General features: G+C 47.9%; 1 protein-coding gene across 9 annotated transcripts in view; it reads left to right on the top strand.

Moving 5' to 3' along the window:
• RALGAPB (Ral GTPase activating protein non-catalytic subunit beta) overlaps positions 1-25,775 on the top strand; it is a 112,580-nt gene that overhangs the window by 63,766 nt on the left and 23,039 nt on the right. For 7 of the 9 annotated variants that reach the window (XM_075011356.1, XM_075011353.1, XM_075011355.1 and 4 more), the window contains 7 exons: positions 2,888-3,021; positions 14,378-14,560; positions 20,151-20,302; positions 21,399-21,586; positions 23,031-23,137; positions 24,116-24,268; positions 24,951-25,160. In XM_075011356.1, the coding sequence (XP_074867457.1) occupies positions 2,888-3,021; positions 14,378-14,560; positions 20,151-20,302; positions 21,399-21,586; positions 23,031-23,137; positions 24,116-24,268; positions 24,951-25,160 (1,127 nt within the window). The remainder of the gene's footprint in view (positions 1-2,887; positions 3,022-14,377; positions 14,561-20,150; positions 20,303-21,398; positions 21,587-23,030; positions 23,138-24,115; positions 24,269-24,950; positions 25,161-25,775) is intronic. The other 2 variants (XM_075011357.1, XM_075011350.1) reach the window with 1 other exon arrangement.

Here is a 25,775-nt window from a genome sequence, read left to right as displayed (position 1 = left end):
TACTCTTAGTCACAGGCTCTGGCTCCCACCAGGCCCTGGGAGTGCTACCTCTCTCACCTATGCTAACAGCTCTGTTATTCTTGTACTCTCTGCAGATAAATTATAGTGTGGGGAGGGATAGCTTAGTGGTTTGAGCATTGGCCTTCTAAACCCAGGGTTGTGAGTTCAAAATAGAAACATAATTTGGGAAGTTTGTAGAAGCAGGGTTGGTTTGTTTTTATTTTCTTCTGTGGCTTCTAAGAGTTAGGATGGTCTGTTTTCACATTCAGTCAACAACTGTTACTTGTGAGTTCTGTTGCTGGTGTTCCAAGGAATCTCACGAAGAATTCCTGTGTTTTTAAAATATGTGATACAGATTAATGAAATTTTTTTTTTCTTGTCGTCATTCCCCTATGCCTCTTAGTTGGGGTGACCATCTGTCCCGTATTCAGTGGGACAGTCTTGTATTTGGGATGCCAAAAAGGCATCCCGACTTACTTTTTAAGAGAGACAAATTGTCCCATATTGGGCTGGCCCCACCCCCAGCCCCAGGGAAGCGTGGGCAGCTGCCACTTCCCTGGGGCTCCCAGGGAGGTCAGCAGCTGCCGCTTCCTCAGGGCTCCCAGGGCAGGCCAGTGGCTGCAGGTTCTCTGGAACAGGGCTCAGGGCTGCAGGGGAGTCCCAGTGGCTGCCACATCCCTGGGGCTTCCAGGGAAGCTGGCAGCTGCTGCTTTCCTGGGGCTGCGGGGGACTGCCAGCATCTGCTACTTCCCCAGGGCTCCCAGGGAAGGCCGGTGGCTGCAGCTGCTCTGGGGCATGGATGGGGCCTGCGGCTTCCTGGGGCTGTGGGGGAGGGCCGGTGGCCAGGGAACACCAGCAGGTGCTGCCTCCTTCCCAGCTCCCCAGGGGCTGGAGGAGCCAGCCTTTCCCCCCCATATCTCCCTGTCCCAAATCCGCCCTACTCTTAGTGGGAATGCTACCCCTCTCACTATGCCCCGCTTCTTCCCATCCCACCTCTTCCCACGCAGTCCTGCCCCCTCTTCACTCCAGTGCCTCCTGAGTGCCATGGGACAGTTACTTACTGTGGGCGGGGAGCACTGGGAGCCAGGGGAGGCGCTGATCAGTGGGGCTGCCAGCAGATGTGACGTGCTGGGAGGAGAAGGGAGAAGCTGGCTGTTGTGGGTTGCTTAACACCCCGTAACTTTTTCCTTACATGCTCCGTTGCCAATAGCCTCTATTTCTAATATCAGTTTTCCCCTGTATACTAGTCTTAAAAAAATTCAATCTAAATGACCATCAAAGGTTAAATTATATAGAGAAGATATCATTTAAATAATTTCGAGTGTGTGGCACAGGAAAATCAAATGGAAATAATTGTAGAGCCAGTACATCTTTTTTTCTCCAGGCTTAATTCTCTCAATCCCTGGAACTAATTTTTATGATATGCTCGTTATTTTCATCATAAATATTTTATGCAGAACTCTATAATATTTGTGCATCATATTAATGTCTGAATTAATTGAAATTGTGAATGCTTAAACTATGAACTCTTACAGAAACGTAAACACTTTAGTGAAAAGCTTTCGTATAAAGTAAACCTGCTGTTAGCCGTCCATTGTTCCACAGTTTAAATGTGGTAGCTAGTATTATGCAGCATGCAGTGGCCACCAAAAATGTTTTAGATTAATTATCCTAACTACATTCAAATGGCAGGTCCAGTAAAATGTGTGTATAAATGTATAAAGAGTCTGCTTTGAAAGTAGAAGCTATGTCTACACTATGAGATTAATTCAAATTTATTGAAATTGATTTTATAATTCTGGTTTTTCTAAATTGATTTTGAGCATCCCCACTTCCCACAGGTCTCCCAACAAATTTGACACATTGCTTCCACACTGAAATCAATCGTTTTGTTGCAGCAGTGCATTATGGGAACCTATCCCACAGTTCCCTCAGCCCCGCATTCTAAGCCAGGAGCAGCAGTGCTTTCAGTTTCCTGGGTCCAGCAGCTTGGGGGACCTGGGAAGCTGAAAGCGCAGCAGCCCTGGTCAATTTCCCACCTCCCACTAGCACAGTGTAAACCCTCCATTTAATGGGCTAATAGGGCTTTCCATTCTTCCCCATAGTCCCTTAAATGAGAGGGTTTACTCCCCCCTCCCCACAGCTTCCCCCAGCCCCACTCTCACCAACTGCTGTCCAAAAAACAGCCTCCCAAAAACAATCCCCCCCCCCCGAAAACAACAGCCAAAAACACTCCCCGCTCCCAAAAAAAAAAAAAAAACCTCTCCAAAAAACCCTAAACGCCTGCTACTCGCAGGCTCCAGTGGAAAAGCTGCTGCATGGGCATCTGTCCCCCACAGATAACTTTAGCTGCCCAGTGGTGGGGTGCCTGGCCCCCACCACAGTAGTGGAGCAGCCTGGTGATTTTCCCAGCTCCCGCTAGTAGCGAGGAGCTGTGGGATAGATAGGGGACACTTCTAGAGGCCAGTAAGTTCGATTTTAGGATGTGGCACTTCCACAGTAGCCTTTAATCTAACTTGAATTCGAGCTTGATGCTACACCTGTCAGGTGATTGTGAGTTTGTAACTCGAGTTAGTGCACCCTAAATCAAAGTGATGGTGTTTGGAGTGAAGATAGTCACCTGGTAATATCGAGCTGATCGCCTTAAAGTCGAATTTATCTTGTAGTGTAGATGCAGCCTTAGATGTATAACGTGCTGGAGATGTAAGGCAATTAATTAACCCATGTGAGATTCACTAAATCTGTAGCTTCTGAGGTGTACGTAATTTTGTTTTGTGTGTTTGTTGTGACTGCTTTGGCCTGTGCCTGACAGATTGCTTTGCTTATTGTTACTAATGCTTAGTTATTTTCCCTCCCTGTGGGATGTGTTACTGGGATTATATCCTAGCTCTTAATACAGATACAGCGGCTGGATTACTGATTCGCAGTATTCACCTGGTAACGCAAAGACTCAACTCACAGTGGAGACAGGACATGAGTATCTCACTAGCTGCATTAGAGCTTCTTTCTGGATTGGCAAAGGTGAGAGCTGAAGTTTCACTTCTTTTAGTTTTGGCAGGATTATATGTAGACACAGTATGTCCTACAGAAAGAAACAGTGGTATTGCTGACTGAAATACAAAGCATGTCTTGCTGTTTATTCCTAGCATGATTTTGTGGGCTAGATAATTGTATGATTCGGGTTGTTAATGTGAAATCTTGGTTTTAAAGGCTACTGTTGCAGTTCCAGGGCAGTTCACTGCCTCAGAAATTCTACTAGGGACATGAGCCTATTTACTAATCCTTACTGAAGAGACCACACTCTGAATCTCCTTTTCCATCCTGCCCTTGAAATAGTCACAGGTTGCTTTTTAATATGGAAATAGTATTTTTATTTTGAAAGATGTGTTTCTGCTCATCAGTTTGAAGCCAGTAGGCGGCTACCCGTCCCAGCCGAGTAGTTGGACCAATCCACTTGTCTGGATTTTGGCATTCCAAAGTCATTTTAATTCATAACATTAAGAACCAGCTAGGGCTGCCATGCTGGGATGTCCTTGAGGAAGTCCGGCGGTAAGGTAAAAAGTATAATATCCCTTTCTGCTTGGTTTTCCCCTAATATGGAATGTATGGCTTCAGCCAAGCAGTATCCCAACATTCTTAGGGCAGCCATTGTTTGTGGTTAGGAAGTACACTGAATTGCCTCATATTAACACTATCAGACGATTCTGCACCTGAGATACACATCACCTCTCTACCTCTTCAAAGCATGAAATCCACAGCAGGACACTTAATCCACAGCAGACGTCTGTTGAGCACAAGTGACAGCTATGCTATTTCTGTCTCTGAGTATGAAGGCAGAAGAGACTTCTAGGATTTACTGATCCTAGACGACCTCCACTACACCAAGATAGAAAGGAAGGCCTTCTGTAGCTCAAACAGGGAATTGTGACTTCCTGGGAGCTGCAGAGTTAAAACTTTAAATCTGTAACTTCATTCATGCGATTCAAGTCAAGCAAAGCTTAATTCTGGGAGCTAGAGAGAGAGAGGCGATTATCATCTTCTTTGTGCACAAGTATTAGTAAGAAATTTGTTTTTAATATTGAATGAATTGTTGCATTGGAATTCCTAGGGCCTTCCCATTTCTTCTTTTAAGCATTTGGGGACAGAGAGTTTTTTATGTTTTTTAAACACTCCCAAATTAACTGTCATAATGTAGTAAGAAAAGCCAAAAAAGAGTTTGAGGAACAGCTAGCCAAAAATTCAAAAAACAATAGTAAAATGTTTTTTAAATACATTAGAAGCAGGAAGCCTGCTAAAAAAGCAGTGGGGCCCTTGGATGATAAAGATATAAAAGGAGCGATCAAGGAAGACAGTGCCATTGCGGAGCGATTAAATGATTTCTTTGCTTCAGTCTTCACGGCTGAAGATGTTACAGAGGTTCCTAAATCTGAGCCAGCCTTTTTAGGCGACAAATCTGAGGAACTCACTCAGATTGAAGTGACATTAGAGGAGGTTTTGGAATTAATTGATAAGCTGAATAGTAACAAGTCTCCAGGACCAGATGGCATTCACCCAAGGGTTCTGAAAGAACTCAAATGTGAAATTGCGGAGTTATTAACAGTGGTTTGTAACCTATCCTTTAAATCCACTTTGGTACCAAATGACTGGAAGACGGCCAATATAACACCAATATTTAAAAAAGGCTCTAGAGGAGATCCTGGCAATTATAGACCGATAAGTTTAACATCAGTACCAGGTAAATTAGTAGAAACACTAGTAAAGAGTAAAATTGCAAGGCACATAGAAGAGCACGAATTGTTGGGCAAAAGTCAGCATGGTTTCTGCAGAGGGAAGTCGTGTCTGTCTAATCTATTAGAATTCTTTGAAGGGGTTAATAAACATGCGGACAAGGGGCACCCAGTGGACATAATATACCTAGATTTCCAGAAAGCCTTTGACACGGTCCCACACCAAAGGCTTTTATGTAAATTAGGTGGTCATGGGATAGGAGGAAAGGTCCTTTCATGGATCGGGAATTGGTTAAAAGACAGAAAACAAAGGGTTGGAATAAATGGTAAATTTTCACAATGGAGGGGGGTAACTAGTGGTGTTCCCCAGGGCTCAGTCCTGGGACCGATCCTGTTCAACTTGTTCATCAATGATCTAGAAAATGAGGTAAGCAGTGAGGTGGCAAAGTTTGCAGATGACACCAAGTTGTTCAGGACAGTCAAAAGCAAAAGGGATTGTGAAGAACTACAAAAAGATCTCAGCAAACTGAGTGATTGGGCAGCAAAATGGCAAATGAAATTTAATGTGGGTAAGTGTAAGGTAATGCATGTTGGAAAAAATAACCCAAATTACACGTACTACATGATGGGGTCAAATTTAGCTACGACAGATCAGGAAAAGGATCTTGGAGTTATAGTGGATAGTTCTCTGAAGACATCCACGCAGTGTGCAGCGGCAGTTAGTAAGGCAAATAGGATGTTAGGAATTATTAAAAAAGGGATCGATAATAAGACAAAAGATATCATACTTCCCCTATATAAAACTATGGTACGCCCACATCTCGAGTACTGCGTGCAGATGTGGTCTCCTCACCTCAAAAAAGATATATTGGCATTAGAAAAGGTTCAGAAAAGGGCGACTAAGATGATTAGGGGCTTGGAAAGGGTCCCATATGGGGAGAGGCTAGAGAGACTGGGACTTTTCAGTTTGGAAAAGAGGCGATTGAGGGGCGATATGATAGAGGTATATAAAATCATGAATGGTGTGGAGAAAGTGAATATAGAAAAATTATTTACCTTTTCCCATAATACAAGAACTAGGGGACACCAAATGAAATTGATGGGTAGTAGGTTCAAAACTAATAAAAGGAAATTTTTCTTCACACAGCGCACAGTCAACCTGTGGAACTCCTTGCCCGAGGAGGCTGTGAAGACCAGGACTCTATTAGGGTTTAAAAAAGAGCTTGATAAATTTTTGCAGGTCAGGTCCATAAATGGCTATTAGCCAGGGATAAAGTATGGTGCCCTAGCCTTCATAACAAGGGCAGGAGATGGATGGCAGGAGATAAATCACTTGTCTTCTGTTCTCCTTCTCTGGGGCACCTGCATTGGCCACCGTCGGCAGATGGGATGCTGGGCTTGATGGACCTTTGGTCTGACCCAGTATGGCCATTCTTATGTTCTTATGTTCTTATGTTCTTATGTTCTTATATGGTATGGCTGTTCAGAACCTGCCCTAGGGTGCTGCTTTTACACAGAACCATAGAAGTGTAGGGCTGAGAGACATCAAGAAGTCATCTACTGCAGTTTCCTGCCCTGAGGCAAGACTAAGTAAATCTAGACCACTCTTCACAGGTGTTTGTCCAACTGTCCTTCAAAACCTCCATAGATTGGAATTTCACAACCTCCCATACCAACCTATTTCAGCACTTAGCTGTCCTTAGAGCTAGGGTTTTTAATCTTGTATCTCCCTTGCTGCAGATTAAGTGAATTATTTTTTGTCACGTCTTCAGGAGACATGGACGGTACTCCATCTGAGCTCTCAGCAGGGCTGAGTAGTGCAGAAAAATTACTTCCTGTGTCTTATAGATTCATACATTCCAAGGCTGGAAGGCTGTGATCATCTGATCTCCTGGGTAACGTGGGCCTTAGGACTTCCCCAAAAGAATTCATAGACTATATTTGCTTAGAAAGTCCCCAGAAGAATTCAATGCCTGGTGTTATACAGGTGGTCAAACTCACCTACAACCCCCCTAGTAATACAGCACAGGATGATTTTGGGTTGGGTGTAGGAGGATGACAACTGCATCAAGCTGTTGGTTCATGCTTAATCTGTCATCCACTATAATCATCAGATTCTTTTTGGCAGTACTACTTCCTAGACAGATGTCCTGCAAATTTTGTAAGCATACTGTTTACTCTATTTGCCATGAAAATGTTGAAAAATACTCCATCAAAGACAGATCTTTGCAGGATGCCCCTAGATGTATGCTCCCAGTTTAACAGCTAACCATCAACACCTACTCTTCTAGGACAGTCTTTCAATGACTTGTGCATCTGCCTTATGGTAATTTTATCTGTATCACATTTCTATCAGTTCTTTATGTGACACTGTAGCTACGTCTACATGTGAACACTACATCGAAGTAGCTTATTTTGATGTAGCGACATCAAAATAGGCTATTTCGATGAATAATGTCTACACGTCCTCCAGGGCTGGCAACGTCGACGTTGAACATCGACGTTGGGCAGCACCACATCGAAATAGGTGCTGCGAGGGAACGTCTACCCGCCAAAGTAGCACACGTCGAAATAAGGGTGCCAGGAACAGCTGCAGACAGGGTCACAGAGCGGACTAGCTCTTCCGGGGCAACAGCTAGCCGCTCCCTTAAAGGGCCCCTCCCAGACACACACAGCCTGCACAGCACGCGGTCTGCAGAGCCATAGGCACGCACACCTCGAGCATCGCAGTCATGGACCCCCAGCAGCAGCAGCAGCAGCCAGAGGTCCACCCAGTTGCCCCTGCAGGAGCAGTGCTCGCCCTGCTCGATGCCATGCAGGAGGCAGCTGAGCTCCTCCTTGCCACAGAGGAGGAGCTGCCCACAGGGGAGGAGGACACAGCCCCCAACCGTGCAGCACCCCGCCGCACACGCTGCCGCACATGCCGCCGGCTGTGGAGCTACCCCACGAGCACCGACTGGTGGGAGCGGCTGGTGCTCAGAGAGTGGGACGACGAGCGCTGGCTCCAGAACTTTCGCATGAGCCGGCAGACATTTCTGGAGCTGTGCCAGTGGCTCACCCCCGCACTGAGGCACCAGGACACCACCATGCGGCGTGCCCTCAGCGTCGAGAAACGGGTCGGCATCGCTGTCTGGAAGCTGGCCACTCCAGACAGCAACCGATCCGTGGGCCAGCAGTTTGGCATCGGCAAGGCCACCTTTGGGGCTGTCCTCATGGAGGTAAGAGGACCCATGGGGGGAGGGGGAGGCAGCCCTGGCAGGGGAGGGCCACACACACCCTGCACACCCCTCATTGGTGCTCTCCCATGTGCTTCCCCTGCAGGTCGTCCGCGCCATCAACGCCCTGCTCCTCCACAGGCTCGTGAGGCTTGGAGACCCGGATGCCGCCATCATGGGCTTTGCCACCCTGGGCTTCCCCAGTTGCTTCGGGGCTCTGGATGGGACTCTCATCCCCATCCGCGCCCTGGAGCACAGTGGAGGACGTTACATCAACCAGAAGGGCTACCACTCAGTGGTCCTCCAGGCCTTGGTGGACAGCCGGGGCCGTTTCCTGGACATTTATGTGGGCTGGCCTGGCAGCACCCATGACGCCCGGGTATTCCAGAACTCGGGCCTATGCTGCCGGCTGGAGGCGGGGACCTACATCCCCCAGCGGGAGGTCCCTGTGGGGGACACCACCATGCCCCTCTGCGTCATCGCAGATGCAGCATACCCCCTTCGGCCCTGGCTCATGCACCCGTACACGGGCCATCTGTCTGCCAGCCAGGAGCACTCCAACCAGCACCTGAACCACGCGTGCCAGGTGGTGGAGCGCACAATTGGCCGCCTTAAAAGGCGCTGGAGGTGTCTCCTCACCTGCCTTGATGCGGGCCCCACCAACATCCCCCAGATTGTGGGCACGTGCAGCGCCCTACACAACCTCGTGGAGAGCAAGGGGGAGGCCTTCTTTCAGGGCTGGGCTGTGGAGGCCGGCAGGGCCGCTGTGCAGCCACCCGCTGCCCCCAGCCGCCAGGTGGACCCCGAAGGGACCCGGGTCCGGGAGGCCCTGTGGGTCCAGTTCGATGAGGCCACGGGGTGAACGCTGGCAGGCCCCCCACTGCCCCCCCCCATCCTCCACAACACTCCCTGCCCCTATGCCCACACCACAGAGCACCCAAGAGCCCCCCCCCCGCGACTTTTCTTGTACAAATAAAAGCAGACAGTTGTTCGTCAACTCAAAAATCTTTAGAACTCTTATTATTATTATCAACAAGACTAACTAACTGTGTACAGGGGAAATCTAACTGATAAATATATATACATTATAAAAATAGGGATAACATGAAAGGGGAAGACAAGGAAGGGGAGAACTATTTACGTGGTGGGGTAAGCATCAGCATTGTAACGGGTCAAATATACAAACTATTTACAACAAACTAACTTAAAACTGGGGGGAATATATACAAAGGGGGGCGCCACATCTTGGGCCCCACACCCCTAAAGTCCAGTGCTGGGGGTGGACGGCCGGGATCCCCGCCTCAGCCTTGGCCTTGGCCTCAGCCCTGGCTGGGGCTGGCTGGGGGCCGGGCGGACCGGGAGATACGGCCGGCGAGTGTCAGCTGGCCCCAGGTCCCCCTTGGCGGAAGGGCCCTCGGTGGCGGGTGGCAGTGCAACGGCGGACGGTGCAGTGGGTGGACCAGCAGGTGGAGCAGGCAGGGCGGGCGCTGCGGCTGCCGGCGCAGCATGGGGGGGCCAAGGGAGTCTGTGATGCGGTTGAGGGTCCGCATGTAGTTCCCCCATGCCTCCTGGCGCCAGGCCAGCGCCTGCTCCTGCAGGTGGAGGCGGCGTTCCTCCACCCGCAGCCGCTGTTCGGCGACCTCCAGCTGCTGACGGTGGAGGGCCAGGAGCTGGGGATCCGTCACCGTCGGCTGCTGGTGCTGGGTCCGCCGTCTTCCCTGCCGTGGGGCTGGTCGGTCCTCCACTGAGGGGCTGGCCTGGAGTGATGGCCCCGGAGGGCTGTCCGGGACCACTGACGCCTCGCTGGCGCTCTCCGGTCCTTCCGATGGTGCAGCTGCGGAACACAGGAGGGGGGGAAGAAGAGTGGAGACAGCCGTTAGTGTGGTCCCCGAGCCGTGGCCCTTGTCCCCCCACCCCTCTGCTGCAGGTTCCCCATCCCCGTCAGACGCTGCTGTGATGGGGTTCAGGGGTCCCCCTGCACAGCATCCCGTCCGCTTGCAGGAGTGACTCTCACTCAGCAGGTACAACAGGAGGTTTATTAGGCAACAGATGCCCAGTTTCTCTCAGAAGCGACAGTACAGCAGTCAGAGACGGTCCTTCCAACCCGTCCTGGGGAGAAGACCCCGAGGGGTGCCCCTCTGGGGTGTAGCTTTCCCCCTCCTCAGGTTGGCTGCCTTCTAGCTCTCCCTTCCCCTAGCCTCTAACTGCCGCCCCCGATTCAAACCCAGCTCGGCTCCTCCCTCCTCTTTGTTCAGGGCAGAGGTGTAACCTGCCAGTTGTAGCCCCAGGGTCATCCTTAGCCACTGGGAGCTATTCAGCTTGTTTCTCATATCTAGCCTGAGTCTCGCATTTGCACTCCCCCCACTCCATCATATGCTGCTGCTGCTGCTCGGTGTTCCACCCCCTCTCCCCGGGGGACCCTAGAGGTTCCGCTCCCCCCAGCCCCGGGGATGGGGCATGGCACTGTCGTGCTGGGGGGCAGGGGCTGATGCACTCTTCTGAGGGACATGCCACTGCTGTCCTTGGGGCCATGGTCATCTGGGCATGTGGAGGGCCCTGGTCATATCTGTTACCCCCTCCCCTCAACCCCGGGGGTGTGCACCGGGGGGTACATACCTGACGGTCCACTCCCACGGTCGGGGGACACCTGGGGGGCAGACGCCCGGCTGGAGCTCCAGGACAGCAGCATTATCTGGAGGCCGGTGTCGCTGGAGGAGAGCTCCTCCTCCGGTGCCCCGGGGGTGGGCTCCTGGGGGAGCCCCCGGTGTGCAGGGCTTGCCTCCGGAGCAGACTCCGCCTCTGGGGCCTGCTGGGGCTCGTTGGCCGAGGTGTCGAGTGGCTGGAGGGGAGGAGGTGTGCCGGGGGCCCAGGATGTCCCTGAGCTCCCTGTAAAAGGGGCAGGTGACAGGGGCGGCCCCAGATCGGCCGGCCGCATCCTGGGCCCGGGCGTAACCCTGCCGCAGCTCCTTCACTTTACTCTGGACATGATCCGGAATGCGGGCAGGATGACCCTTTTCTGAACCTTTTCTACTGCCAAAATATCTTTTTTGAGGTGAAGAGACTACATCTGTACGCTGTGTTCAAGATGTGGGTATGCCATAGTTTTATAAAGGGCAGTAAAATAGTCTTTATTTTCTGTCCCTTTTGTTAATAATTCCTAACATCTTATTTGCTTTTTGACTGCCACTGCACGCTGCATGGATGTTTTCAGAGAAATATCCACGATAACCCCAAGATCTCTTTCCTAGTTGTAGCTAAATTAGGCCCCATTGTATTGTATGTATACTCAGGGTTATTTTTTCCAATGAGCATTACTTTACACTTATCCGCATTAACTTTCATTTGCCATTTTGTTGCCCAGTCGCTCAGTTTGGTGAGATCTTTTTGAAGTTCTTCACAGTCTGCTTTTGTCTTAACTATTTTGAACACTTTATCGTCTGCAAACTTTACCACCTCACTACGTATCCCTTTCTATAGAACATTTATGAAGAAGTTGAATATGATTGGTCCTAGGACTGACCCTTGGAACTCCACTCATTACCCTTCCATTCAGGAAATTTACCATTTATTCCTACCCTTTGTTTCCTGTCTTTTAACCAGTTCTCAATCCATGGAAGGATCTTCCCTCTTATCCCATGACAAGCTAATTTATACAAGAGCCTTTGGGTGAGGGACTGTGTCAAAGGCTTTTTGGAAATCTAAACATACTAACTATATCTACTGGATCCCCGTTGTCTGCATGTTTGTTAACCCCTTCAAAAAATTCCAATAGATTCGTAAAACACGCTTTCCCTTTACAGAACCCATGTTGACTATTGCCCAGTAAATTATGTTCTTCTACATGTCTGACGCCTTCTTCCTTTTCCTGATTTGGCAACACGTTGAAGACACTTATGATGAAGTCAACCCTGTTTTTAATCCCCTTTTATCTTCATTCAGAGATTTTCAGTTGGCCACATTTCACTTCCTTCAGAACCTCATAACAGTTGAATACATTCTAAACATACAGTGCAACATCTTTCTCCTTGACCTTCACAAACAAATGGTATCCTTCTATACCAATATTCAGTCATGAGATTTATCCCACCAAGTCTATCTGTTAAGTCATAATATAGGTCATACTACATCTTCTAGTTCTTCCTCATTATTCCCCATACTCCTTGCCTTTGTGTATAAGCATCTAAGATGTTGAGCAAATTTTATTCCACAGTATTCCCCCTTTGTTACGCGTAAGACTCCACTGTAATTTAGCTGTTGAGGTCATCTATTTTTATTGCATACCCACTTTTGGGCAATTGTCATTACCTTTGAGCCTCATTTAAAGCCTTCCTCACGAGGCTATCTAATTGATGGATGAAGTTGCTCTTTCCCTTCTTGAGGAGCGTCTTCCATCCTGGAGCTGCATCCCATGATCAAGGAAGCCAGAGCCCTCCTGTTAATGCCATCTGTTCAGGCATGTGTTCGTTGTCAGAATGAATCTGTCCTTGCCTGTGAGTCTGGATGGGAATACCACCTAGACCCTTCACCCTTCCTCACAGAACTCTGTAGTCACTGCAGATCCGCTGAGTGTTACAGATGGAAGTATTGTTAGTCCCTCACTAATAACCGAGTGGGAGAGAGACCGATGAGTCTTGGCAGCCTCTCTGTAATGTCTTGGGAGCAGGGTCGAGCCAGGCAGCAACTTCCTGAGAGGTCAAGTGAGTGGATCATGCCTCCGTCCCCAATTGACACCACCCTATCCTGCCTCCTGGTAGGGGTGGAGGCTCTGAGTTCCCAGCCTTGGGGGTGATCGTGTCACTGCCTCAGCCATGAGCACTAATTATCCTCTGCTGTTGCTAGTACAGCATACTATTTTGTTCTGGTTTTTTTATTGTTGTTTTTCGCCGTGATGGACTGGATGAGAGAGGAGCACTGCCTACTGTCGCGGGACTCCTCCACTCCAAGCAGCCATCTCCTTCTTCCAGTACCACTGTCACCTTCTGCAGTCAGCTGGTGACCTCCATCCGGGATGCTGCCATGTACATCCTGTCAATGAAGTCCTTGTATAATAAGTAATAATAAGCTCTTTGGCTAGGATCTGCCCCAACTTGTGTCTTGGCTAATACTCAGACCGTTTGGTACTGAGTAAATAAATCAAAATCCCAACTCCTGGGAGAATCCTGCTTTACCATGGGAATATCCCTCAAAGTGCCATTGGGAAGTTTAATCATTGGTGGTGATTTGGCCTGTAAAGAGCCTTCAGAAGAGTTGGTGTCAAATATACTCCCTTAACCCCTGCTCGTCATGGAGACGGCCTCACCGGCAGTCCTGCTCTGCATCTGGCACCCAGCTCCAGGGTGATGGGGAAGCTGCCTTTGTCTCTGGGCCAAAGGCTGTGTCCCCATCAACAGAGTCATGATGCAGATTTGCACACCGGCCAGCAAAGTGCTGTCTGAAGCGGCGAATTCCTGCTCCCTTTTCTAGGGACCGGGACTGCTTTTTGAAGAGACGCTTCCCAGTTGTGGCTGAATTTCAGGGAGCAGTGAAATCCAAGTGCACTGACTGCATCAGGTTAACTGGGGGCCTAGAGCAGTAGCTCTTACTCTGCAGCTTGTAGACTGCTTATGGCCCATTCAGTTAGTATATGTAGTGTGCGGATGTAGCCCACACAATACACACACAGCTGCTTATGCAGCCCACATTAATAAATAGACTGAGAACCACTGGGTCTCAATCTAACTTAGATGGAAGGAAGGGAGAACAGTTTTTCATCTTTAATTCTTTATCAACCCAACCCGGTTTGTGGTACCCTTGGCTAGCTTCCAAGTTCTTTCTTTATAGTTGTCCTACCTGGCCAGAAGGTCCTTGCCATGTGTACTTTGGGGTGTTTCCTGTTAGTGACTCGGAGGGGTCTTGGCAGAAGAAGCAAAGAGATTACTGCTGGCAGCATCTGGTGCACAGACTGCTTTCCCCTCACTTCCTCCTTTCCTGTGAGAAAACTGCAATGTCAGCTGAAGGCTGAGAGTAGAGAGTCCTGTGGTTAGAGTGAAGTCACACGTGAGAAAGTCGTCAGTGGTTAGCGATGCCAAAATCAAAACAAGTGAATAGGTCCAATTACCTGCATGAGGAACCTGACAGCCTATTTGTTCCAAAAAGGGAAGCTAAGCAGAAAACCAGCTTGCAGGAAGGCCCCAAGTAAACTAACTGGCATATTCAGTTCCTTAGTTGCAAACCAGTACATATTGCATGATCTCTTCACTGTAACCTCTACGTGCTGTTGCATATCAGTATTACATTAAACCTGTCTTACTGTGTGCTCTTGTGTATTGGAGAGCAGTGCTGATCTGATTTTTGTATTCCATAGCATTTAGAATCTCTAAAACAAGTTTTCTCTCTCTGAAAGAGTTCCTGAAGAAATTCTCAGCTGACAGCATCTCTACTGCTTGCTTTATTTAGGTGAAGGTGATGGTTGACTCGGCGGACAGAAAGCGTGCTATTAGTTCAGTATGCAGTTATATTGTGTACCAGTGCAGCCGCCCAGCTCCACTCCACTCCAGAGATCTTCACTCCATGATAGTTGCAGCATTTCAGTGCCTCTGTGTCTGGCTCACTGAGCATCCTGACATGATGGATGAGAAGGTGAGAGAATCTGTCCTCTTCTTCTTGTATGAGGGGATGATTACAGGTAATTTAAATTGCTGCTGTTTTGTGGATGAAGCTTGCACACCTAAACGATCTGTTCTTGGATAATTGTCATGAGTACTTGTCCAGTTTTTGAAGAAATGTGGTCAACTTGAAATCCTATCCAAAGAAACTAACTTCTGGCTGACTTTCAGCTCTCCCAGTGCAGTTCAAAGGGCATGGAGAGTGGGGCAGGGGATGGGAGAAGAGAGGGAAGTGTGTTGGTGTGTGGAAGATGCAGTTAATCCTTCAATTAATGGTGAGACCCACAACAAATTCTCCAGCAAAACCAAAGGGAGAGCAGAGCTGATATTCCATACAATTTCTGAGATTAAAAAATCAGACAAAAAAAGCCACTTCCTGCCAAGTCTATATTCATCTTAAAGGAGCAAAAAAAGAACATGGGTCACTTCCAGCAATGTTCTGTGAACAGTGTTTGGTTTGGGTACCACGTTCTTTATATGATGTGTAGCAGGAGTAGGTTTAAATAAACAGGTAGGGTTTTCTTTGAGGGGTGCATTCACAGATAGTGTCACTCTATTGACTTCAGTGAAGCTGTACTGGCCTACCCCAGCTAAGGAGCTTGACCACTATGGTGATGGTGCTTCTTATGTTTTGGTGTTTTACATCATTCTGTCTCTGTGTCTGCATATTTTAAACATTCTGGGCTAAATTTTAGTGTACATCCACAGTTATTACCTTTGTATCCACAAATGCCCAAATACATGTGCAAATATACATTGGCCACACAGCCTCAAAGCAACAAGATATGTATTTATGAATTAGCACTTAAACACATTAGCAGTCATAGTCTTCAAAAATGTTTTGTCCAGTGTCTTCCTGCAGTGAATGGGGGCTTAGCTGTTGTGTCTTTGACAGCAGGATCTTGGTGGACTTTGCATTCTTTCACAGGTTGAAGATTTGAACATGGATTGTATATTGGCTGTGTGCAATTAACTCAATAATCACATTATATTTCACATCATTAAGTGTTGGTTCATTGTGGATTCATAAGGTGGTCTTGAATCCCTTTAGAAATATTTTAAAATTTAGTGCCGTTGAAGTCAACAGAGGAGAGTTCTGTCACCTACGCATCTTAGGCTTGCTAGAGTCTTGGAACCTTATTCCTTGGCAGTATCTTGTGAGGATTAGTGCCTCAGAACTGTACTTGATCAGCAAAATTCTCATGGCTGAACTGCTTTTGAATTGACAGTAGATCATTAGAAGGACAAGGTGATAAGATAATAGTATCTTGCACCTTATTGTGAGTTGCACAGAGCTGTTTCTCAGATCCAGGAAAGGAACCGAGTGTGTCGCAGCTCAGTGCACGGTTGACAGATGGTTTAGCATAAGTAGTGAGCACACGTTCTACAGACCATGCTGGGTAAGGTGGCCTGGTAACACCTCTGCAGTCCAGGACGAAAGAGAGGGTTAGTGGGGTACATATTGTTGTAATGTGTCGTCAGTTCAGTGTCTCTTTATTAGATCATGATTTTTAGTATCTAGCAGAGTTATGAATTTAAGCTCCCAGACCAATCTTTTGAAACTATTGCACAGTTTGGAGGTTGAGGACTGATGGGTTAGTGTGTTTTCTCACAGGGGGTAGGGTGTTTTTTGTATTTTGTTGTTTCCGCTTGTGAGCTCATTTGAGAATGAACTCGTTGTCTGCGTGGTTTCACTCATGTAGATCTTTCTGGAGCATTTGGATGAGGAGCGACATAAGATAGGCATATGTAGAGCCCATGGATCTTGAAGTGAGGGTTGTGGGTTGGGGCATGTTGATCATTGCATCAGCAAAGATACGGCTGCAGGTTTTGTATCTGTTCTGGCAAGGTCTGCTCCTAGTTTTGAGTTGCTGTATGGTGATCTGTGGGGAGTTCATTCTTGTAATGATCTTGGATAGACTGGGGCAGGGCAACCTTAAGAAAGGAACTTGGCAGGGTGGGGATGGGACTAGCCATGTGGTCAGCCTCTCCCCCCAGTTTAACTCCACCAGTAGCCCAAGGGAGGACCAGGACAATTCCTTCTCCACCCTCTCCCCACCCCACCTCTTACCCCAAGCCTTCTTCCCCCCGAATGACTCAGCCCAGGGGCCTAGCAGTAGTCGGGACTCAGTCCCACTAATTGGCAGCAGTGAGGGGGAAGTGGAGGTAGTTATCTCAGCTCTGCACTCCAGCTCCCAGCTTCATTGCTCTGGAGAGGGGCAGGACCACCCTGGCTCCCCCATCCCCCCGGTGGAAAATGGAGCAACAAAATTGGGAGTCAGGGGAGGTGAGTGGGCTAGGCCGTGTCCCTCCACTACTACTTCTGCCAGTGAGTGTTGTGGTAGGGGCCTAAGCCCTTCTGTGGTGCCAGGGCCCCACACTAGACCTCCAGGCTGCTCAGAGGCTCTGGCCCCTTGCACCTCTCAAACACAATATTTGGGGGCATGTGCTCCCTCATGCCTTCTGTGTGTCCTTCGAGGTGGGTGGGTATTTGAAGTCCAGAAGGGGGGGTGCAGGAAAGATTTCTCTCAGAGTGGGTTCCTCACTGATTATGGGTTGGAGTTGGTTGATGCTCCATATGGCTGCCAACCTGGAGCGGTAAGCGAGGGCTGTCGATGGGAGTGTTCTCTGATTAAACTGGTTTTCTTAGGATGTTTGCATGGCCCATTACGTGATGTGCTCTGCTTCTCTGGGCTAGCCTTGTTGGGTAAAGGCGTTTGAGAGCGTTAAGGTGTGTACCCAAGACTTTCTCCTCTAAGAAAATTCTGTGGTAGCCAAGTGCCTTTCTCTAGATAACAGGTTTCTTGGTGAGTTGGGTTGGATGTGAAGGTAAGGTGTTGATCTGTGCCTATAATGATGATAATACATTACAGTAGACCCCAGACTTACATGGAGGTTGTGTTCTTGCACAATCCCATGTAAGTCAAATTTTGCATAACTCAGGGAGCCAGAAAACTGACCAGTGCAGCAGTGCTAGTCAGTTTCCTGTCTCCTGTGAGTGGAGGGCAGCCAACAGCCTGGCTGCTGTCAGGGGTGGCAGCCGCTTCTGTCAGTGACAGCGGCTGAGAATCAGGCTCTGGGCTTCTGCCCTGACAGGAGTCAGGAAACTGACCAGAACAGCAGTGCTGGTCAGTTTCCCTGCTCCTCCGAGTAGCAGGGTGCTGCTACCTGGCTCTGGGCTGCCTGCCATGCAGAAGAGCCAGGAAAATGACTAGCGCTGCTGCGCTGCTCAGTTTCTCAGCTCCTGTGAATGGCGGGCAGCTGAGAGCCAGGCGCCAGCTCTCCACCACTGAGTAGATTTCAGGATCCTGACAAAAGGAAGAAAGGTAAGCGGCAATAGGCAGAGCCTTGATTTCAGAAGAGCAGACTTCGACTCCCTGAGAGAACGGATGAGCGGGATCCCTTGGGAAATGGAGATGAAGGGGAAAAGAGTTCAAGAGAACTGGTAGTATTTTAAAGAAGCTGTACTGGAGGCACAGGAACAAACCATCCTGCTGCATAGTAAGAAAAGCAAATATGGCAGGCAGCCAGCTTGTCTTAACAGGGAAATCCCTAGTCAGCTTAAACTCAAAAAGGAGGTGTATAACAAATGGAAACACAGACAGTTGGCTCAGGAGGAGTACAACTATATGGCTGGAGAATGCAGGGCAGTAATCAGGAAAGTGAAAGCATAATTGGAACTGCAGCAGGCAAGGGATGTGAAAGGTAACAAGAAGGGTTTCTATAGGCATGATAACAATAAGAAGGTTATCAGGGACGGTGTGGGGCCTGGATGAGAGTGGTAACGTAGTTACAGATGATGGTGTAAGAAAAGCTGGATTACTCAATGCTTTTTTTGCCTCTGTCTTCATGGACAAGGACAGCTCCCACACTACCGTGCTAGACAATGCAGTATGGGAAGGTGGAGGGCAGCCATTAGTGGGGAAGGAACTAGTTAAGAGCTATCTAGAAAAATTAGATTAGGGTACTCAAGGAATTAGCAGATGTCATTGCTGAGCCTTTGGCCGTTATCTGTGAAGAGTCTTGGAGATCGGGAGAGATCCCAGATGACTGGAAAAAGGCAAACGTAGTGCTCATCTTTATAAAAGGAAAGAAGGCCAGTCCAGGGAACTGTAGACCGGTCAGCCTTATCTCAATCCCTGAGAAAATATTGAAAGGGCGGATCCTCAAGGAATCCATTTTGGAGCACTTAGAAGAGGGGAAAGTGATCAGAAGTAGTCAACATGGATTTACCAGGGGCAAGTCATGCCTGACCAATCTGATCAGCTTCTGTGATGAGGTAACAGGCTCTGTGGACACAAGGAAGTCAGTGGATGTGATATTGACTTCAACAAAGCTTTTGATACAGTCTCCCACAACATTCTTGCCCATAAGTTAAGGAAGTATGGATTGCATACATGACTATAAGATGGATAGAAAGCTGGCGTGACGGTCAGGCCCAACAGGTAGTGGTCAGTGGCTCAGTATCTGGATGGCGGTCAGTTTCAAGTGGAGCACCACAAGGCTCGGTTCTGGGGCTGGTGTTGTTCAACATCTTTATTAATGACCCAGATGAGGGACTGGATTGCACCCTCAGCAAGTCTGAAGACGAAAGTAAGCTAGGGGGAGAGGTAGATATGTTGGAGGGCACAGAGGGAATCCAGAGTGACCTGGATAAATTGGAGGATTGGTTCAAAAAAAATCTGATGCAGTTCAACAAGGAGAATCGTAGAGTCCTGCATTTGGGACGGAAGAATCCCAAGCACTGTTGTAGTCTGGGGACTGGCTAAGCAGCAGTACAGCAGAAAGGGATCGAGGGATTATGGATGAAAGGCTGGATATGGGTAAACAGTGTGCCCTTGTAGCCAAGAAGGCTACCGGCGTATTAGGGTGCATTAGGTGGCGCATTTTAAGCAGATCTAGAGAAGTGGTTGTTCTCCTCTATTTGGCACTGGTGAGGCCACATCTGGAATATTGTGTCCAGTTTTGGCCCCCCAGTATAAAAAGGATGTGGATGTGCTGAAGCAGGTTCAGCGGAGGGCAACGAAAATGGTTAAGGGGCTGGGGCAAAAGACCTATGAGGAGAGGCTGAGGGATTTGGGCTTATTTAGTTTACAGAAGAGAAGAATGAGAGGTGATTTAATAGCAGCCTTCAACTTCCTGAAGGGGAGCTCTAATGAGGAGGGTGAGAAACTGTTCTCAGTGGTGTCAGATGGCAGAACAAGGAGCAATGGTCTGAAGTTACAGGGGGAGAGGTGTAGGTTGGACATTAGGAAGAACTACTTCACCAGGAGGGTGGTGAAGCACAGGAATGCGTTGCCTACAGAGGTGGTGGATTCTCCATTCCTAGAGGTTTGTAAGTCCCAGCTGGGATGACTTGGTGGGGGTTGATCCTGCTTGAAGCAGGGGGCTGGACTTGGTGACCTCCTGAGGTCTCTTCCAGTTGTATGATTCTAACCCAAGATACGCGCAACTTGTGTGTACGTATCTCAGGGTTCTATTGTATTGTCATGTCCATTTCCTTAAGTGGGAGGACCCGATCTCACTCGCTTTTGTTTTATGCTATTTGGCCTTTCCCGCTTCAGGACTGTTTAAAGGAGGTGTTGGAGATTGTGGAATTGGGCATCTCAGGAAGTAAATCCAAAACCAGCGAACAAGAGGTCAGGTATAAAGGAGATAAAGAACCTAACCCGGCGTCCCTAAGGGTGAAGGATGCAGCGGAAGCTACATTAACATGGTATGCTGTTCATCTGAATAGGTCAGCTACCTGGTAGGGTATTGCTGCTGGGGAAATGAGCATTCAAAAGCCCGCTGGTTGCATGGAGGGTAGACTGGGTAATTTGGGATCAATGGCCCCTCTAATTTTTTATGTCCATCTGAGGAATTAATTTTGTTTTGTGCACCAGTGTGAATACGATGCGGGGCACGTCATGGCCATATTGGTACACATGACAAAATTCATTGAGCAAATGGATGCTCTGTGGTGGGGGTGGGGCCGAGGGGCTCAGAGTGTGGGAGTCAGTACAGGGCTTGGGTGGGGAGATGGAGCTCTGCGGGGGAGCTGAGAATGAGGTGTTTGGGGCATCCCAGGCTGGAGCTAAGGGGCTTGGTGTGCAGGAGCCGACTCTGGGCAGGAGGTTGGGGTGAAGGTACAGGGTCTGGGCAGGAGTTGGGTGCAGGAGGGAGCTCAGGGTTGGGGTGCTGGATCTAGGCAGGAGCTAAGGTGTGGAGTGGGCTCAGGGCTGGGGCTCTGGGTTGGGGTGTGGGGTCTGGGTGGGAGATAGGCCTGACTCCCCGCCTACACCCTCAGTCTAGAAGGGATTTAGAGTGCAGGAGGGGCTCAGGGCTGGGGCTCTTACTTGTGGCAGCTTCCATTTGGTGGGGTGTGGGAACAGGTGGCTCTGCTCAGCCCTTTGTTCATGTGCCAGCACCTCTCCTTACTCTTCCCATTGGCTGCGATACCTGGCCAATGGGAGCTGCAGGGTGGAGCTTTCAGACAAGAGCTTCTGGGAACGTCTGGTGATGCCTCTCGAGACGGCGAGAGAATGGCAGAGTGGAGCTGCTTCCCCACTCTCTCCGTTCAGTGGGAAGGGTTGGCACAGTACACAGGGGCTTTATGGGCTGAAGCCCCTTTCTTAACATGGCTCTGCTGGTGGAGCGGGAGGAGTGCCTCTCTCCCTCAGTCGGGGCAGCGCCTCTTCCGCCAGCCATACCAGTAAGCCCCTGTGTCAGGGTGCAAAGAGGACAGTATGTCTGACAGTTCCCTTCTCAGGCAGAACCAAGGGGCATCTTTTCACGACGTGCTGCTCATTGACTTTTTCTCTGATTTGCAGTATTATGCAGTTACTTGGAGCATTTCCTTCACCCAGTGGCCCTGCCTCTCCTTGCAGCCTAGTGAATGAAACCACCTTAATTAAATACTCCCGTCTACCTACAATTAACAAACACAGCTTCCGCTACTTTGTCCTTGATAATAGTGTCATCCTGGCTATGCTGGAGCAGCCTTTGGGGAATGAGCAGAGTAAGTGAAACATTTGGTGTTCTCTCACTTCTGCAGCATATCTGCAAAATGAGTTTGTTTGGTTGGATGGTTCTGAAAACCTTTTCTATGAGGTGAGCCCCTTCGGTGTGGAACACTGGCATGTAATTGCTGGGATTTATACAATAAAATCGACAAAGTGTCACTGTATTTCCAATGCATAAAAATCTTGCCAAATTCTTCAGATACATGTGCACTAGCCTAGGAGCTCACATGCTCTTAGCTGACTGCCCCAGATCGCTGTCTTGTTCTCCTGTGGGTTTTTTTTTTGGGGGGGGAGTGGGGGGACAGTTAAAAGAGCAGTTCCATCCACTCTGTCAGACATGTCAGCTATCAAAGGAAGATGCATCAGACAAATCTCACAATAAGCCTGGACAAATAACCAGAAGGCGGTTGACAAGTAACTCTAGTTCATTGACGTATGTGGGACTGATCACGATCAGGGAAATCTGAGCACTCAGAATTTCAGTATTTTTTCTGCAAAATGGAAGATGTGCTGCTAGCCTATAACTACAAACTCATTGGTACCAAGTGATGCCTTGAGTAGAGGCTTCACCAATTCCTCAACGAGGAATGGCACCCTGTCCTCAGATGGACACTGACAAAGTCCACCACAGTGGGATGTCACCTTTGCCAGCTAAAAAGAAACATGGGTCCATTTAACATGTTGTGACTCAAAGTGCCTGAAGCACTTCTGGAACTTCACTGACCATCACTAGCTGAAATTCTCCTGATGAATGAAAACGCACACGCACATCTGTCCAGTCTAAGCACATTTATAGTTACACTCCTTGACTTCCTTGAAATAGTACACGCTTTCCCTCAAGCGAAGAGATTTCTCTCTGAATAACATTGTGTTTGTCCTTTGGCATTTTAATGCCATATTTCTGACATCAAAATATTGCAAGGACTGGTCCAAATCCATGTTATGTTCTCAGATGCTGGTGTTGTTTCAGGAGCTGTACAATGAATTAAATGTACAGACTTACACATCCCTCAGTGAGTCTACTTGCTGCACATCTGAACAGGTTGTAGATATTATTGGATATATTGGCATTACTTCAGCATGCAGAAATTATAATCTGTGCTAGCTGAGTTGTGATGGAGCTGACCAGTTCTTGCAATCAAACCCACGTGATCTGGAACCAGGGTAGATGTGCACTTGGAATGTTCAAGAGCCCAACAGAATAGTATTTCCATGTTGCAGCAAACTTTATTTTTGCTTCTATTCAGGGATCTGTTGTATGGGTCAGGTGGGAGGAGTTAGCCCTGAAAATCACACAGTTTAATATGGTGATGTAATATATTGAACACCTTTATGGGTATGCATGCATTTGTCTGTCTGTGCTGATCACTTAGGTGCTTGCCATTTGCATTAAATTATTCCATGAGGTATTAAAACATATTTTCCCTGTGCACTCTGCAGATGACTCTTTCCCCTCTGTAACGGTTCTGATCCGTGGGGTATCTGGAAGACTTGCATGGGCCCAGCAACTTTGCCTTTTACCAAGAGGAGCTAAAGGCAGTCAGAAGGTCTGTACCATAACCCACTGGGAAATCTGTAAGTTACAGATACACAGCAGAGATGTCTCTAAAATTTCAAAATACTCCATGGAGCTGGTGTCTGTATGGCTAAGTCTCAGTGTTTTGAACTCTGGGTGACACGACGCATCTTTGGTGCTCTTGGGAAATTGGTTACAATACTAGAGTGTAAGTGATAAAGAAAAGTGCTGCTTATGTCACAGTTGTGTTCGTAAGGGAAACAGTCCCTACGTTGTTTGGAAAGCATCATGTTGGGGGCTGAATAGGTCCATCAGCGTTCAGGCATTACTGATTTGAGATGGTGATGCCAAAGCTTCTCAGCTCTTGTGAAGGTTTTTCAGCATTATGGCTTTGACATACATGTCTCTGGCTTTCTGTGAGTAAAGGAAATTGATTTATTACAGTGAGACAAGGGCCGTCAAACTGCGGTTGAAATTTAGGATTGTCAGCCTCAGCTATCAATTGAATTACAGGGGTGGCAAGATAGGGCCCGTGGTCCAGATTCAGCCTGCAGGCTGTCTCAGGCACAGAGCAGATAGCTTCTGCCCAAGCAGCTTCCTGTTCCCTGTAGTTCACAATTCCAGATGCTAGGAGGGAGGGAGAGTCTTCACTCCTGCCACTTGCAAAATATCTCAGCTCCCATTGTCTGGTTACTGGCCAGCAGGAGCTCAGAGAGTTTGTTGGGTCATAGAGATGGTGTTGAAAGCTGGGGTTCAGAGACACTATGAACTGAACCACCATGATGAGTAGGAGTGAATATTAACCTTTGTTTTAACACTTACAATTGTTTTTTTACAAGTGAACAATATTTAGTTTTCTAAATGCTTTGTTAGTAAATGAAGCCTATGGCTATCTGTAGTTATGATTCAATGATACTGTGATGTAAATTTTCTTTATGTATGTAAATGTACTGCATGGTAGGACAAACCATGTAAATTGGACACAAAATTGTCCCCTTTATTGTAACAGATGTTTTTGCCAGAACCTCGACCAGCTCCTAAAAATGATGTTGGAGTCAAATACAGTGTGAAACACCGACCCTTTCCAGAGGAGGTGGACAAGATCCCCTTTGTGAAAGCTGACCTGAGCATTCCAGACTTGCATGAAATTGTTAATGAGGAAGTAAGAGGTTTTAACGTTTGATTCCTCTGTTCTTTGCCCATAACCTTCAGAGTCTTTCTAGTGAATGACACCCTGTACAGGGCACTTAACACTAATGCTTTCCTGTGTTAAAGGGTATTACCGTGGAACTTTGCTAGCTTCCATTAATGATATGACAGACTCACTAGGTTAGTGCAGTTTGTCCATGGATGAGAGTAGGACCTGTGATATGAGCCTACTTGCTATGGTGTGGGACCCCCCCAGGAGGCCAGGATGTTTTGCCCCTATACTGACACACTCTGATGGCCTGAAGCAGTGATTTGTTTCTTACTGCAGCTTTGGGGAGAATGGCTAAGGACCTATTCTGTCTTGTGAGATCTGTTGTAAATGTGGCATCACCATCTTAGAAAAATGTACTCTTCTTTTTGAAGGACAGATTTTGGAGTTGATGCTAGATGAATCATTTGCCACAGTTGCCCTAAACAATTATATTGATTGGTTATTTTCAAGTCACATTCCCTGACCCTGCTCCACACCTTTCTTCACTGACAACTCAGTGCTTCCATTAACTTCAGGAGTGTTTCAGTAATTGTGCAAGCTTGTGGTTTGTTGCTCTGTGAAGTAGCTAGTGAGGTGCTTTCATGCTCTGGGAAGAAGGTGTTCTGGAACTGGCTTTCCACATCTGTGAAATCATGTGTTTCAGTTGGAAGAGCGGCATGAGAAGCTAAGGAATGGGATGGCCCAACAGATCTCTTATGAAAGCTCCATCGATCAGCAGAGTGAAGAGGAGTGGCTCAAGAAGAGTTTCCCTGACCCAATTACGGAGTGCAAGCCTCCGCCTCCTGCCCAGGAATTCCAGACAGCACGCCTCTTCCTCTCGCACTTTGGGTTTCTGTCACTAGAAGCACTGAAGGTGACTGGTTACCTTGTTTCATATTGTACGAATGGCCTGAAATATCTCACTGTCCCGCAGCACCACGGAGTGTCACTTAGCAGCTTTGCTGACAGAGGTGTTCCCTTGTGTGAATATACTGCTAGAGCTAGTCACTGTCCTGATCACTGGGGTCTGCTCAGATATAGAGAAAGGAACTTCAGAACGTCTTTGGGATTCTGGAAGCCTGGGTACAGAGGTTTCACACTTCAAGCTTTGCCCAGAGAGCTCTAAGCTGATTTGCAAAGGGGACATAAATTGGGATAACTATATACTGAGTACTTGAAATTCTTCTTGTCATTTCAGTTAGATACCATAGCTGCTTTCAGCCCTAAAGAGTTCTGTAGATTAGCAGTGTTCTGTTAGAGATCCAGTTATCCAGACATACACAGCTTGCTCCCTAAAGCACTTTGGGATCTAAATAATGGAAACACCAGCTAAATGTACACATTCTTATTTTATGAGTTAGTGCAAATAATTCAGTTTTCAGATGGAAAACGCCTCCTGCCTGTGGGCGCTCCATACGCCACTGTAGACTTTGTCTCTAGCTCTGTATAGACTGTCAGCAAACAGAGATTTGAGCTGTTGCAGGAATAA

This window comes from Carettochelys insculpta, chromosome 17 (genome assembly GCF_033958435.1).
Source record: "Carettochelys insculpta isolate YL-2023 chromosome 17, ASM3395843v1, whole genome shotgun sequence".
NCBI lineage: Eukaryota > Metazoa > Chordata > Testudines > Carettochelyidae > Carettochelys > Carettochelys insculpta.
The sequence above is the reverse complement of the archived record's forward strand: the minus strand, read 5'-3'. Positions and strand labels throughout refer to the sequence as shown.